This window comes from Stigmatopora nigra, chromosome 2 (genome assembly GCF_051989575.1).
Source record: "Stigmatopora nigra isolate UIUO_SnigA chromosome 2, RoL_Snig_1.1, whole genome shotgun sequence".
NCBI classification, from domain to species: domain Eukaryota; kingdom Metazoa; phylum Chordata; class Actinopteri; order Syngnathiformes; family Syngnathidae; genus Stigmatopora; species Stigmatopora nigra.
This window is the reverse complement of record NC_135509.1, coordinates 2,980,217-2,995,419: the sequence shown is the minus strand read 5'-3', so window position 1 is coordinate 2,995,419 and position 15,203 is coordinate 2,980,217. Positions and strand designations below refer to the sequence as shown.

The 15,203-nt window shown below is 39.4% G+C and overlaps 1 protein-coding gene across 10 annotated transcripts in view; it reads right to left on the bottom strand.

The window, feature by feature from the left end:
- The window catches only part of sash1a (SAM and SH3 domain containing 1a), a 95,299-nt gene that overhangs the window by 8,896 nt on the left and 71,200 nt on the right, over positions 1-15,203 (bottom strand). For 4 of the 10 annotated variants that reach the window (XM_077742150.1, XM_077742203.1, XM_077742182.1 and 1 more), the window contains exons 3-10: positions 11,037-11,087; positions 10,678-10,727; positions 7,988-8,028; positions 7,819-7,908; positions 7,633-7,745; positions 6,198-6,296; positions 2,353-2,491; positions 1,869-2,266 (exon numbers count right to left, since the gene is read on the bottom strand). In XM_077742150.1, coding sequence (XP_077598276.1) covers positions 1,869-2,266; positions 2,353-2,491; positions 6,198-6,296; positions 7,633-7,745; positions 7,819-7,908; positions 7,988-8,028; positions 10,678-10,727; positions 11,037-11,087 — 981 coding nt within the window. Of the gene's footprint in view, positions 1-1,322; positions 2,267-2,352; positions 2,492-6,197; positions 6,297-7,632; positions 7,746-7,818; positions 7,909-7,987; positions 8,029-10,677; positions 10,728-11,036; positions 11,088-15,203 lie in introns of all 10 variants that reach the window. The other 6 variants (XM_077742159.1, XM_077742187.1, XM_077742178.1 and 3 more) reach the window with 4 other exon arrangements.

Sequence of the window (15,203 nt, the reverse complement as noted above, 5' to 3'; positions counted from 1 at the left end):
CCAACTTTGGACAGAAAAAAATCCCAGTTGATTGTTTAGGATGAAGACAAGTCTCCAATGGGAAAGGACAAAATGAAAGAAAAACAATGACATCCTGTCTTATCGCTCTTCTCATTTTGGATGAATCCTCCCAAAGCGTCAAAGTTCAACTTCTGAAATTACAGCATTTAATCTCGGCAGGAAGATTCCTCAAAAAAATGATGGTGCATGCAGCTGCGGGCCACATTGCCGCTTTTCCCAAGCAGTTTTTTTTTTTTGCAGAACAAACACGTTTGAAGCGGCGTCCAAAAATAATGCGATGGAGATGCTCGATGGGATGGACATGCATCCAAAGATCTCAAAAGAAAAAAAAAGCATTTCTGAGGTAATTACAAGGAAAGAAAACCATCTAAAAAAAAATTAAAGAGGCACGGGCCCCCTTGAAAAAAAGGGCAAAACACAAAAAAAGCGAGAACAGAAAAAAGTGGAGTCCAAAAAAGTTGTTGGGATGAGAACGACCTCACTGGTACATCCATAGGATTCAGGTATCATCGAAGCTGCAGGATCACTCTAAACAAGGTTCATTATTAGTAGTAGTATTAGTATTTTAAATGGCTGTTATTGTGGTAATAACTGAAGTAGCTTTTAGGGCAAAGTTTGCATTCATTTTTATACTTTCATCTAAGCGCATTGCTATTAAAACTCAAAAAATAACCCAAATTAAATCTGATGTTTTCATCTTTAAATACTCATAACGAATTTAGTATGTAGTTTAGTGATGTTTAACTTTGATTAGATGTTGTTTCTAACTATGGGTAAGTTAACAGTGCTGACTAAAATGACCCAATTTTAATTTTATTGCCTATTTAATCAGGCAAGATACTTCTTTGATAGCACAAATGGGCCAAACGTAAATAGAAGTTTTTTCAAATGGGCCCTATTTTTGGGGAATTTCTGCCCCAAAACTAGGAACCAGAATATAAAGATTTTAAAGTATTTGTATACATAAAAATTGCAATGTTAGTAATTTGTAAGTGCCTATATTTGCCACAAGAAGTATTTTTCTGGATGAATCCCCATTTTTTAAAGTGGGAGATATATCAAGTGACAAAACTCTACTTCCATTGGTTAAAAAAAAAGTTATCCAACTGCATCCCCCAAACAAATCACCTAATGTACTTATTTCCATTACAAACCACTACAAAAAAACCTGCCTGCTGGTATATCGCTCTGTTTCTTCCAACTGACTCAAACTAAAGAGCTATTCTGCAGCTTTGACGTACTCCGAGTCCCTCTCACATGAGGCGAGGCGGCCGACTAGAAACCTCACGGTCTGAACTCACAGACTTCTGCTGGATGCGCAAGAGCACCCGCTTGGTGCATCGATCCACGCTGGCCGCCCATTTCCTGTCCGCCTCGCGGTCTTCCTCCAACAGACATCGCCGCTCGGCTCGGCTTAAGGTGACCGGGCGGACCAACTGAGCCCAGTTTAGATGACCGTACAGACCACGTTCCACCACATAGGTGATGTTCAGCTCGCTGACTGCGCCACGACCCCGTAGCCGACGGGATGGGAACACCCAACCGCCTCCCGGTGCAAAACATTTAGATTTGGCTAAGTCGTTACGGGAGGACGGCGGCGGGGAGGAGGAGCCAGGGGTCTTGGCGCTTCGCCAACGTTGGTACAGAAGATGTTTGGTGGAATACGAATAGTTGGGGTCGGGTTTTCTGGGCGTCCAGTTGCCGTAGTGTCGGCCAGCGCCGGGATATTTAGGCCCGCCTTGGGAGAGGTTGTCGTCGTCCAATGGGGGGAGGAGGCGGCGGGACGGCGCTTTGGGGCGGGGTTTAGTCAGCCCGTAAAAGGCGTATAGGGCTTCGTTGTTACTTACCCCGTGGGAGATGGAGCTCAGGGCTTTCCGCATCTCGCCGTCCGTGGTAGAGCGTGATAACTTCCCGTCTTCGTCCAGGCCGCAGCCATCCAGCTCCGAGAAGGAGGAGTTGCTACCGCCTGGGGTCGGGACCCCCGAGCCCAAAGGGGCTCTCCTGGGAGGCCGGATTAGGCCGTGGCTACTGGAAGACTTGTTGAAGGTCTTGACTAAACGGTGGCCAGACCAAGTGTCCAAGCTACTGGAGGATGGGGAGGTGGTTAGGCTGTCTGTGTCTCCGTCCAATGAGAGGTGGTCTTGGCTGAAGGACGACTCCTGAGGCAATGAGTGCTTTTTTAGGACCCCCGCGTACAAGGCTTTGTTGTTGTCGCAGGTGGTTAATGACTCCACGTTGAGGAAATCTGAAGGGAATAAATTGGCATATAAATTGAGAGAAATTTCACAATATTAAGATGGTTATGGGAATATTTGTTTCAGAAATACTAACCTTGAGATCCATGCTTCTTTCCCTCTTCCACTTTAATGAGCTTTTTCCGAACCCGCCGTGTGGAATTAACCAACTTGTGGAGCCGTTTGAACTTGACTGAATCTTCCGATTGTTCGTCGTCTGACTGTTCGCGAGACTGCTGTAACAACAAACAAAATTGAAGAGGATTGGCGGGTTGACAGTCTGCTGGATGGAAGAGAGAAAAATGCCAACATAGCAGTACCAAAAGAGTTTGATTTAAGAAAAAACAGAGATAAATCTGGCAATAATGTCTAAATGAGAAAAATACATTGTAGGATCCTTGCATTCCTTGAATGGAAGCATTGTTTAGGATGGAGTCAAAGTTAGTGTGGTGAGAAATGGAGGCCAGACACTGTGGAGACCACAACTAATTCACCACAAAATGGACTGCAACATAATGAATGGAGCCAACATGAATCAGCAGAACGATCTGATAGACCGTGTCGTCGTTGGGGGGCCGCTAAAGGCCCGTGGGGGTTGGCTAGGACGCTCCATTATGGGATGACAACACCCAGTTGTTTTTTTTATTCCTATCTATGGCTATTGTAGATAAACACTTGGTGTTATAGTGGTATAACTATTAAATGTTGAGCTTTAACTCTATAGTTAGGGTCCAAAAAATTATAATTCACTGATTTATATATATTTATTCATGTATTTATTTATCAACTATCTATTTATGTCTAAAATGCCTTTTTCTGTGTCTGTATTCTCACCCTCTTGCTACTGTGACAATGAAATTTCCCAAATATGGGATGAATAAAATTATCCAATCCATTCAAAGGGTCGATTACATATCCTAACTTTTGTATAACTCATCTAACAAAATGTTCACAAAAGACTTAACACTAAATAGTGGAAGCAAACTTTAAAACAAGGAGTATTTTATACCTGTAAACAACTTTACAACCATGACTAGTTAAAGCTCAAGACATAAAACCACAAAACAATGCCACAATTGTACACAAATGGCACACAAACACACTTAGACAAACAAAGCAAGTGGGCAGATGTAGAAAAATGATGTTAAATAATAAAGCATGGCCAAAATCAGGCGTTTCTGGGAGGGTAAAGATTCATGACCCAAGCATGTGGCATAATTGCAGCCTGGCAAAGAGATCACTTGTTTCCAAAGGTCTCCACGGCAACGGTGCATCACGGTTGGCCGAGGTTGACAATGCGACTTACAAAGAGGAACACGAACACGCTCATGCGCACCAAAAACGATGGACAGAGTGAGCCTGTCGAGGCTGACGGGCCATGAAGAAATAGCTTAATTGCTTGCTTCGTTTCTCAAACCTTCATTTTTTTGGGGGGGGACCACAAGATTGGCTCGATGGCAGCTGACATACAGCGAGGATGATGTAAACAACCGCGGTTTGGAACCAGTGATTGTGAGCCCATGTGACGTTTGGTAAATACTGCAATACTCAGTGATGCTGTCCAACTTTCCAAGTGCTTGTCAAGTTAAACTTTATGAATCTTCTACAAAGCTGGAAAACACGATAATTCTCAAAGACCATTATTTTATCTTTTTTAAACCAAATATTTCTTAAATTATGAACATTGGGCCACATTAATGTCACCTCAATTTCATGTGGGGCATTTTAGATATAATATTTAGATATTTTTTGTATAAATGGATTAAAGGAATTGGATTAAAAGCCCTAAATATTCAATTTTTTATAGATTATTTGAGCTTTTTTTTTTTTACATAGAAATCATTTATTTAATCATTGGTTTCCATTTCTATATTAAAATGGAAAACTGAACATATTTGTATATTTTTTACATTTTGCTAGATTATTTTTGAACTAAAAACACAGCAAAAAATGATTAAAAAGTACAACTAATAATTTAAAAGGGGGGAAATCAGGAAATTTAATATAGATCTTCACTCTTAATTCAAATTTGATCCTAAAACAGAAAGTCAGCACTCATCATTAACTTTCCTGGGCCACACAAAATGATGCAACGGGCCATATTAGGCCCCTGGACCGCCACTTTGACACATGTGCATTGCAGTATTCAATTATGGATAAGAAAAATATTACACACCCACTCTTTAAAGATCTAATCTGCACAGATGAGCCATTTACAAACTAAGACAAAGCAATGCAAACCATCAAAAACCTCACCACAAATCAATCCAATCAGTACTCAAAGATCTCAACCACCTTAGCAAGACTTTAAAAACCACAACCATGCATCTTACTCACCAATCCGCTCCAAATTTCCAAGCTCGCAACCCCCCAACAACAATCCACACTGCGCAATAACACACATGAAAACACCAAGTCCCAAAAATCCTATCTGAGCTTAGAGACCGAAGCCTGGCTTCAACTGGGGAGAGAATAAGGGGCGGTCGGTTTGGGGTGTGCCGTAACAGAACGGCGTGTGTTGTGCACAGAGAACAATCCCGGCATTTGAGCCCCCCTTCCGTGACCCCATCGTGGCCCCCGCATCCCTAATGGCCCATCCTGGAATGTGTGGCTCAGAAAGGAAGCCCATCCGTGAAAACGGCATGAATTAACAACTGTCATTAAATAGTGTCATGAATTGAGAAACAGGCATGTACTGTGCATGGATATGTCTACATATATAGCACAGACAGTTGGGATTGACCTTAATTCCATTCAAGAAAGAGGTTGACATCATAGAGAAACCCCCCCAGGAAGGAGTTTAAACAATACAAGGGATGCCAATTTTAGGATTTCCTCTTTAATGGAAAAAGATGCCGCCGTTTTGTGCTTTAAATCCCAAAAAAACTGCAGTAAATCTTTTCCAGTTTCTCCAAAAATCAATCAATGGTCATAGAAGAAGTCAGATAATCTTGATTCTTGACTCTAAAATCATTAAATTTGTACTTATTTTTTACTTTTCTACACTTTCAACTCATTCAGTAATTCTAATTGACATTGACAGTTAAGCTAGAGTTGCTTTATGAATGAATTGTTATTTTTTCACATTGGCAATAAAGTTAGAATTTAAGGCTGAGGTGATATTTAGAATTGTATTTTAATAAATGGATTAAAAGACCTGAATATTCAGTTTTTATAGATCGAATACAATGTATATTTTAGCTTTTTTTTATATATTTTTAGATTTAATAAAATGATTTTGACTTTGACACGTAATTTAGGGGTTTATAAACCCGGCGGGCTGTCAGAAAATAAAAGATGACATTCCTGGAAGTCTATCATTGTCAATAGAAGTGAATAAGTTGACATATTCTTTTTAGTAATGTACACAAACGTGCATGTGAAACTGACAATCTGCCTTCCTTAAAGAATCAACAGCAAATAGACATTTCTTATAAGGAATTAGATTTTGGAAACAACTCTCATCCTGTTGCAAAAAGTGGGTCGTACACTGGACTAAATTGCACGTTTCGCCCATATGATAGCATAGCGCGTTAGACTAATGAAAATCATCTGTGACCTAGATTACAAATAAGAAAAACCAACCAAGACAGACAATTACTAATACTTAAAAGCCTGCAATGTAATATTCTGTGGTTTGGCTAGCTTCAGCCATTAAAACGTCACCAAAGCAACTTCAGACTGAAATATAATAAAAACCAAGATGATATGGTCTAGCATTGATCCAATACAAAACAAATAGGACATAATGGAAGTATCGTTTGGCCATTGTTGAATTATTGGGGGTCAAAACAAAGGAGGAAAGAGGAAGGGTCGGCAAGATGGAAGTGAACTGGTTTTGGTCTTACAAGCAGGCGCAAAAAAAGACATGCGTTGGACGGATGGTGAAATTTTTTGGGGGTGCTGGAAGGTAAGGAAGTGGGGATTGGGGGTTTTACTTACGTCGCAGTTTGACGACTGGTTTGGACTGGTCGCAGCTCCCTCAGTCCATTCTGCAGTGTCACAACTGCCGGACTGTCTGCTGCGTTCATACTCCTTCAGCTACGTGGAGGAAGAAGAGTTAAGAAGAGAGGGAGGAGGGAGGTGCTAGTGCTCTTTTTTGTGCGTTTGTGGACAGCTGTGGCGTGCATTCAAAAGCTGTGGAGTGCTTGGGAATCATGCTTTTTGGACTAATTACAGAACTCAGATTGAGGAATTGTGTGTGTGTGTTTTTTGGTTGAAAAGTTGCTTTATAGCGGTAGGATGGGGAAAATTCTAAAGGGAAGAGAACATACATAGTAATAGGAATGGGATGTAAGATTTTTTTTTGAATGTGACTATCAATATTTAGAGATTGTATTTATAGCTATTGTTTCAGTGGGTAATCAAATTAAACTTGTGTATTTGAAGTATAGTTTGAAGTCATATTTGCAGATGGTTTCAATTGGATGTTGACTTAAATACAATTATTGGGAGAATGGCTGCATTTTATTCAACATACTTTGAATTATATGGTTTAGAGAACCCTTTAGTTTCATATTTATATATTTTTATAGTCTAAAGTGAAATATGTGGCTTGTAGTTGGGTGTGCGATTAGTTCAAAATTTAGTGTGGGTTTAAAAATTCCTAAAAAAAACTGTAGATTAATTTGATCATCAATTAATTGCTTCAGAACCACTTATATTAAATATAGAGTTGCAGTGTTATTTAAAAGCACATTTAAAATAAACTTAATATTACTATACTATACTATAATATATACTTGGAGTACAGCAAAATTTATTTCTACCTACTTTTGTTATGTGGTTCTGTATATGAGCCAAATTATTATAATTTATGGGTTTTTAACTCACTACATCCCATCATACATCTTGCTTTCCAAATTTAAAAAGTCAGTGAACACAATCCACAAATTTTACTCATTAATTATTTGTCTTCTTGTCAGCCAATAGCAAATTTCAAGCGAGCTCAAACGTTATTGGACGATCAAGCCAGTGTCGGTCGGCCATGAGCAAGGCATTTGGGGAAGTGGGTAAGTAACCGGAAGAAAGGCAAGGAAAATCAGTAACAAGTACACAGAACACACAAAACAATTGAAAGTCCAGTTCAAAAGGAGTGAGAAAATCTAAAAAGGGAAGCCAAATGAGAATCCACCATGTCCAGATACTAAAAGCGAGTCACTAGTATAATCCACCAAAGTCCTCCACCTCACCAGATTGCTACACCAAATTCTTAAAACACCCACTCCAAGAAATCATTCCCCACCAAAAAAAAAGAATAACCATAGTAGTCTGGACTTTGTGTGCAAATACCAACCCGAACAGGTTAACAGGGATTAGTTTAGTAACAGTAAGTTGTTTTAGTAAGTAGTAAGAAGTATTTTTTGAAGGTTCCTACCCTAGCAAGGGCTTCTTCTACAGTAATCATCTTCTCTTTGACCATCATCATCAGCTGGATTCGTTCTTCGTCGCTCATGGTGATTTCACTGGCCACGTAGCCAATGTCTTCACCTAAAAAAGACGACAAGGGTGAACATTGAGTGCGAGTAACATATAAAACTTGGAAAAAAGGGATCTAACGTACTTTTAGATGGCTGGCGTACAACCGGTTTGTGTTGGGATTTGCGGAAATTCTGCCAGAATGACTTGTTTTTCTTTTTGTTGTCCCATTTTCCTGAAAATATACAGTCATTTATTTTATTTTTTGACAAAAATGTGCTGTTGGGAAAGAGTAGTAATGGTGTAAAACTTACCTCCAGATCCGTCTTCAGAACTGGACTTGTGCAGGGACATCCTAAAGGTAAACAAAAACAAAAAAATCAATATTTCTTTCTATTTATAAATTCATGTACAGTAACTGGAGTTAAAAATATGAAGCTGCAGCTCCATTTCTTCACCACCTGAGGTCAGAAGTGTATCCCTATATTCTAGAACTCTAATAAGGAGCAGCACAGTAAGTATAAAAACTCACCAAAATATAGAGTAGAGTGGAAAAGAGGACACATTAAGAAAAGAAATGAAAATTGAAAGAAGGCAGACTCAGCCTATTTATTTTTCCACTTCCCTTCACTGGTCACAAGACGTGGAAAATCCTGACATATCGATAAACTGTCCAAAGTCATTAAAATTAGAAGAGAATCCTAACTCAGCGCAGAATACTTTCCACTTTTTACAGTACCTGAGTGACTATATTCAATGTATCGTAATGAGATGCTAATTGAATGGATGCCTCAACTCATTTGCTTATAGAACTACCGTTTCTGCAGCACCGTCGCCCCACCTAAACACAGCAATACTTCTTCTGTCATGCTCTATAAATTATCCCGCACACACATTTGAGCTGCTTTGTACACTTGAAAAAAAACCTGCATGTTTTTCATAGAGCGTGTCAATCTAAGCATTGTGCAGTCTAGCCTACCTAATTGGTTTAACCCTGCATCTCATTTTAATCTCACACAAACGGAAGATACTTATCAGTAAAACCCTCACTTTCCAGTATAATAAGAATTTCTACAATTGAACGTTAATTAGAGTACGCTACATATTCTTTAGGTGCTTCAAATGTCATATTATATCTATTTCGAGATCAATTTCACTCACTAGTCATTAATTTTTCCATCACTCGCTGTTACAAGGGCATTTTTATGCAATTTTTAAATGACTGTTGTCATCCGAGTAACATAAAAAGCCAGACTGACAGGAAGAAGACAGCAAATCCAAAGCGAAGACGTCATTCCAAATAATTTGGCATCTGGTTCCCATCACGTTGGAGCTTTTGTCTGTGCAACATATACATTGACGAGAAAGGCCTGTCTGTGGTATGCGCTTCCTTTACTGCACATGCTTGGCATGTGAACAGTTCCAGATCGTTTAGGGTCACCCAAGGGTGACTAATCTCCCCATAAAATACAAAAACTAAGACTTTTTGGTGCATTTGAAGCACCTAACCACCTATTTTCTCATGATTCTGCAGTCTATGTCAGAAAAAATGCCAAGTACATACTTGACTGGTTTAACTAAGGAAGTAAAAACAGTGTGACCCATTTCTATGGAATGATCTCATCTACTTTGTGTAACAGGAACCACTCCCAATCCTAGTCAATAAAGCTCCTTGGTCCGTAATCATCTGGCCATCGCCCTCAACATGTGCCCCCCCACCCCCATCTGGACACAAAGGCAGGAAGGAAAGGAGAAAACCTGTTGAACCACTGGTTTTCCTGTCAGTGTCGTAAGGATGTGGACGGAGGGATGCAAATTATGCGTCACAAAGCCTATGTGGGATATGACAATGCATTGTAATGTACACATGGGATACCATAATATACATTAACATCACTTGTAAAGGGTTGGGACCAGATGGTCTGCATATGTTAGGGGAAGAAGCCTAAAATATTCAGATTTTTATAGATGTAAAACAATGTTTATTTTAGCTTTTAGATTTTACAAAACGATTTTTGAACTAAAAACACAGAAAAAATGGATTAAAAATGACAATTATTGATTTAAAAAGGGGAAAATCAGGAAATTTAATATATATCTATACTCTTCATTTTAATTTGATGCTAAAACAGAAAGTCAACACCCATGATTTACTTTCTCGGGCCAAAAAAAATGATACGGCGGGCCAGATTTGGCCCCCGGGCCGCCACTTTGACACATAGAGCTAGAGTGTAAATTACAATTGCTTTTTTTCCCAGAAATCTCAAGTCTCTTATTTTTTGAAGGGCAACTCCAAATGTCTGACTTCCTCCCTTTGTCTCATTCATGTTTGGAATAATAACCCCACATTAACATAAGTATCAAAACAAAACATACTCCTGATTGCAAAAATAAAAATATGCAACTTTGAAGGTTAACAGTTGTTACCTTCAACCTGTCTTCCAATAGAATTTTTGTTTTACATTACAACTCTCTCTAAAAAAAACGCCAGTGTTTACATGTATCTACATGCAGCAGACTTTTCCCCAAACACAAAGTCGACCTTCTCCCCCACGCATGGCTGCACTCATCTATTAAGTGGCAGCTTTCCACCTGAGGAGTTGACCTGGACTGCCAGTAGGCACGCTTGAGTGACCTTTCCCCGAAGGCCCCTGGCTAGCAAGATCCATCAATCACCCCACCCAGCAGGTGCAAGTGCGTTTATGCATGGAGAAGCTACATTTTGACACGTAACGCCATGTTTAAGTGTGCTACAGACTATACCAGACATGGGCAAACTAATATTTCTGAATATATTCCTTTTTACTTTACTTTGTACTTTATACTTTTTAGTTTAATGATAAGTGATGAGTATGTTAATACTCTAGTCCTTTTTTTCAGTTTATCTTTCATATGTACTGTTAACGGATGCACTTTTAAAGTCAATGTGGCCCCCGGGCCCAAAAGTTTGCCCACCCCTAGACTATACAATTCCATGGTTTACTTAGAGTTGAGACAGACTTACTTTCTGTCCGTTTCTGGAGTTGAGACTTCACTGCTGAATCCCAAGGACTCCTGAGGACAAAAGACAGGGGGGACACTTGTTAAAAGTTGCCATAAATCTCTAACTGTGCACTACACAATACCCTTGGGTATACATTCCTCCATTCTCAGAGTATTAAACCAAATACAGGCCAATCTGGCTTTATAGACATTAATGTTTAACTTTTCTCTGGATAAATATGTCACTGATAACACCAGCTGTAAAGTTAACAAAAGTTTTATGACAGTGATATAGTCTAACCCTAGAAGACATGAGTCATTTTCTTGTATTATTCCGACTGTACTGACTATTAAATGTTCTTGTGTGTGTCATCAACGTACCTGAAGCTCAGTGCGAAGCTGTAAAGAGATATTGTTTGGATCCGGTTTCTCCTATGGGACAGAGAAAAGGGGAAATGAGTCAATATAGTACAGTTTCAGCACCGCACGTATGTAAAAGACAATGCTTAAGATGGTGTTGTTACAAAAGAAAAAAGCTGCAGGCCAGACTTTAAGTCATAATAACAATACACTCATGCGGCAAGCCCATTCTTGGGCATGTCCACAAACCGCCTTCACACTGGTAGAAACAAACACAAGAGCACGTGCCTCTACCTTATTTAACCCACCCCCTCAACTAGTCATGTTGAGCCATGCAAAATTGCCCTTGAAATAATATTGAAGAATATTGGACTTCAACTTTAGCCCAAAGAAACAGACTATCCCAGTATAACTCAAAAAACATTGTCAGACATTGGTGACTTCCAGCTATCCATCCTCCATACTTATTAGCTCTTTATCAGGGACTACATGCTGATTGGCGGTCAGTCCCGGAGCCATTGCCACCATCTATGTAAACTAGACGACCAATAGTCAATAACTTAGCTATCTTAAACCCACTTGGTATGCCTACCTGACAAAGACCTTATTTGCAATGAGTTTAGATAGTAGCAAAACAAATATGCTATAATGATACATACTTAAAAAAGCAAAAAATAAGGTTCTCCAGTGACAGTAATGATGTGTTCACACCAAATATTTTATTATCTGAGTCATCTGTGGTAAAAAATAAACTTTTCTATTTACTGGTATTAACTGTAAAGACTAGGAAGGAAAAGTTATGCAATTGAAATGTGACTATTGAAGCTATTACTGTCACAGATGGTGAAATCATTCCATAAATTTAAAAGTCAAACACTGGCAAGAATCAAGTATTCATTTCTCATCTAGGCTGGTTGCCAAAGAAACTGGAACAGGTATTTAAAATAAGATATCAAGAGCCACAAGGACTAAAAAATGTGTGTCTAACATTCTTACTGACAGTTATTAATAAATATCATATCTAGTTGATGAACTGGAATTAACAGCAATAGAAAAGCCTGGTTATTTTGGCTAATTGTCCATGTGTATGGACATAAAACAATATTATTAAGTAAAATAATTTGCCCGTATAAAGGAATTAACTGTCAAGTTGACACCCTGGAAGCCGACTCATAAACTTTTTATAACAAAAGAGGAATTAGGTCATCTTTACAAAAGAACAGGAAAAGAGAAATGATCATTTTCTCCCAAATGAATCATATCTTAATACGCAAAGGAAACTGAAACATACTCTGTCACACTTCCTGATCAGTATGACCAATAAATGTGAGATTTTTTTTATCCTTAGTGTTTATCAGTTGTACTTTCAAGCCCTAAACAACCTTAGCCCCATTAATCTATTTACATTCTTGTCAGTTCCAAGCCTAAACCATATCTTTTTCCAAAACCCAAAATCAGGTCATATCAAATCAGTGCAATAAACAATCTGCCCCAACTGAGACAGAATATTCCTTTAAGTGATATGACAAGTATTATCTGACTCATGCCAAAAACTATCATCTAACAGGCCAATAGAGGAAAGGGAAGTGGATTTATGAGAATACCAGGATTCATGTCGGAAAGATTAGGAAAAAATGTTTAACGATGCAAAACTTTGTAGTAGTAGGACCACAAAAAAAGATAAAAACTACCAAGTGCCTATATAGAACAGAACAAATCTAACCTTAAATAACCTTGGATGCCTGCTGAGTTGAAAGTACTGATCTGTTAACAATGATATGGCTGAACAAAGAATGCGAACAAGTTGAGAACTCAGTGGAACATCACAGGGTTTTTAGATTGCTTCGGCTATCAGATCCACTTTTATGACTTTCTCTTGCCGACCCAAGGCGAAATCTATTTTTATAAACACCCTGCCGTTCGTTAGCTGTCTGGCTCAATATGTCTACAATTTCCAAACCATACCATCTGACAGCGAATACTACATTTCATCATGGATGATATACAAAGATCCAAAGACACAACTCCCCATCTTTTCAATCTCTAACACAGAGGGAGGCTTTGAAAGTGTGAAAGATCAGCGAAAAGAAGCACTGTGAGAACAAGTTGATGCTGAAAAATTCATGCAAAAGCTTACAGGGGGAGAATTTGGAGTTGTCAGAAGCTTTGCTGACAGAGAAAAGAAAATCAATATTTTTGGCAGGTTTGTACGTGGGCGAGGGAAGGATAGTTCACAAATGAATCCCTGAGGGGGCGATGCAATACTTTACGTGGTCTTAGCTACATCAGATGTTGTCCTACTTACCTTACTGTGAACTGGTGTACATGCGTGTGAATGTGGAGATCAGTCAGTAGGCTTGTTTGTCATGCTGGTTGGCGCTGATGGCTTATGTGTGACTGAATTGAATGAAAGATCAGGTGAGGGGAGCATGGCCAGGCCATCTTTGCTTTAATGAGAATCACGCTCACTGCAGACGCTGGAAAACTATGATGTTGCTCATAAACAAGGAAATTATCTTGATATATTGCTCAGGATTGGAAACTAGGACTTTGGAGGCATTTGTGTTTTAATATGAGGAATTGTCAGTGGATTTTTAACAGTGTCTTGAAGCAATTGAATTACTAGTGTATTTATTGGCAGTCTAAAGACGACAAAATGGCATCAGCTGTAGAAAATTGAGCTGTAGCCACACGACTCAACAACTCCAAAAAAAATGATGCTCAATATGACATTAGTGTCGAAATGGAATTATCGCATATCCTTTAAAATCTCTGTTGATTGATAGTCAATTTTACAAGAGCCGAGCCAATAATTATGCTTTACAGTTGCATTTCCCCAAAAAATACAGGACCAAAATACCATGTGTGAGTTATATAGCAACAGCTGGATTAAGGATAACTGCCAAACCAACCAAGGGTCAAACTTACCACAGTATAGAGCTAGACAGTGCCAGGTTTTAAAGGTAGGCGTCTACACAGCAAAACCCGAAAGACCGGGTGGGCAAGTGGAGGTGTGCCAGTTGGCACAATTTAATAAGACTGAGTAGGCGAGATTGAGGTGGATAGTTCTGCGGGATAAACAAGCACCGACTGGAAAGCCTGGTGCAAGCCCCTAAAAACCAGTATGGCATGATTCAAGCATGCGGAAATGTCCGTACATAGAAACACATATACATCAGTTTGATGTTTTAGGTAGCCAATGGCAAAAGAGAAAAGATCCAGCCAGCCCACTCATGTTAAGACCTCACCTCAACCGTGGGCTGTTCCAAAAAATTTGGCATGTTAGTGAGAACATTCACACAAGCCTTGCTTGTTTGGAAAGCATTCCTTCTGGATCAACATTATTTTTGCTATTCAAAAAGCCAATAGTGGATTTATTACAAATTCCAATGACATAGTCACCTTCTGTGGGCTGACAAATAAATGCAAACCTAGAATTACAAAGTCAACACTTGCTGACAGGTTATCCCAACATTGAAGGTGCGCCGACATATATTTGAAAGAAGTCTTAACGTAACAAAAGATCCGCAGGCTATGCCCTGCCGGCCGGCGGTGGAAAGAACAAACAAGCACCTGGCATTTGTCTTTCTTTCTTCTTTGTGGGCCTAACCTCAATGATTTGCCACACTTAGAACTTAGTCGGAGGTGCTCCTCGGCGGCCAACCAATCACGAAGCATTCCTGAGGTTATTCCCTGAGTCTTAAGCAATGCCATCGCACAATCAAGAATTTCCTGTTAAATTGAGAATCAAAGGAACTCATCAAAGACACATTGGGATACTCCAAGCTTGGGGAATGACATTCATAAGATTTCTCTTTAATGTCTCCTGCTGCTTTATAGCATGAAGTTAAAAGGCTCACCCTACAGCTAAAAAAAAAAAAACTCAATTCCTTTTTGGCATGCTCCATCTCTTACATCTCTGGGATGGATTTTCTCCCCTGTCGCTCCATGAGAAATTACCCATCTGATTGGTCCTGTACATGTGGCTTCCGAATGATTCGGTACCATCAGCATAACAATGAGATTCCCATTGACGTATAGTATTAGACTGCTGGGAAAAGGGTGCATGGTAGTGTTAATCCATAGGTCCCCCCATTCCCTAAGGGGATGTTGATTTAGCCTCCTTTGTTACCACGCTAACATGAAGATACAGAGAAACAACACGCTGGGAGGCCCAGCAGGAAGTGG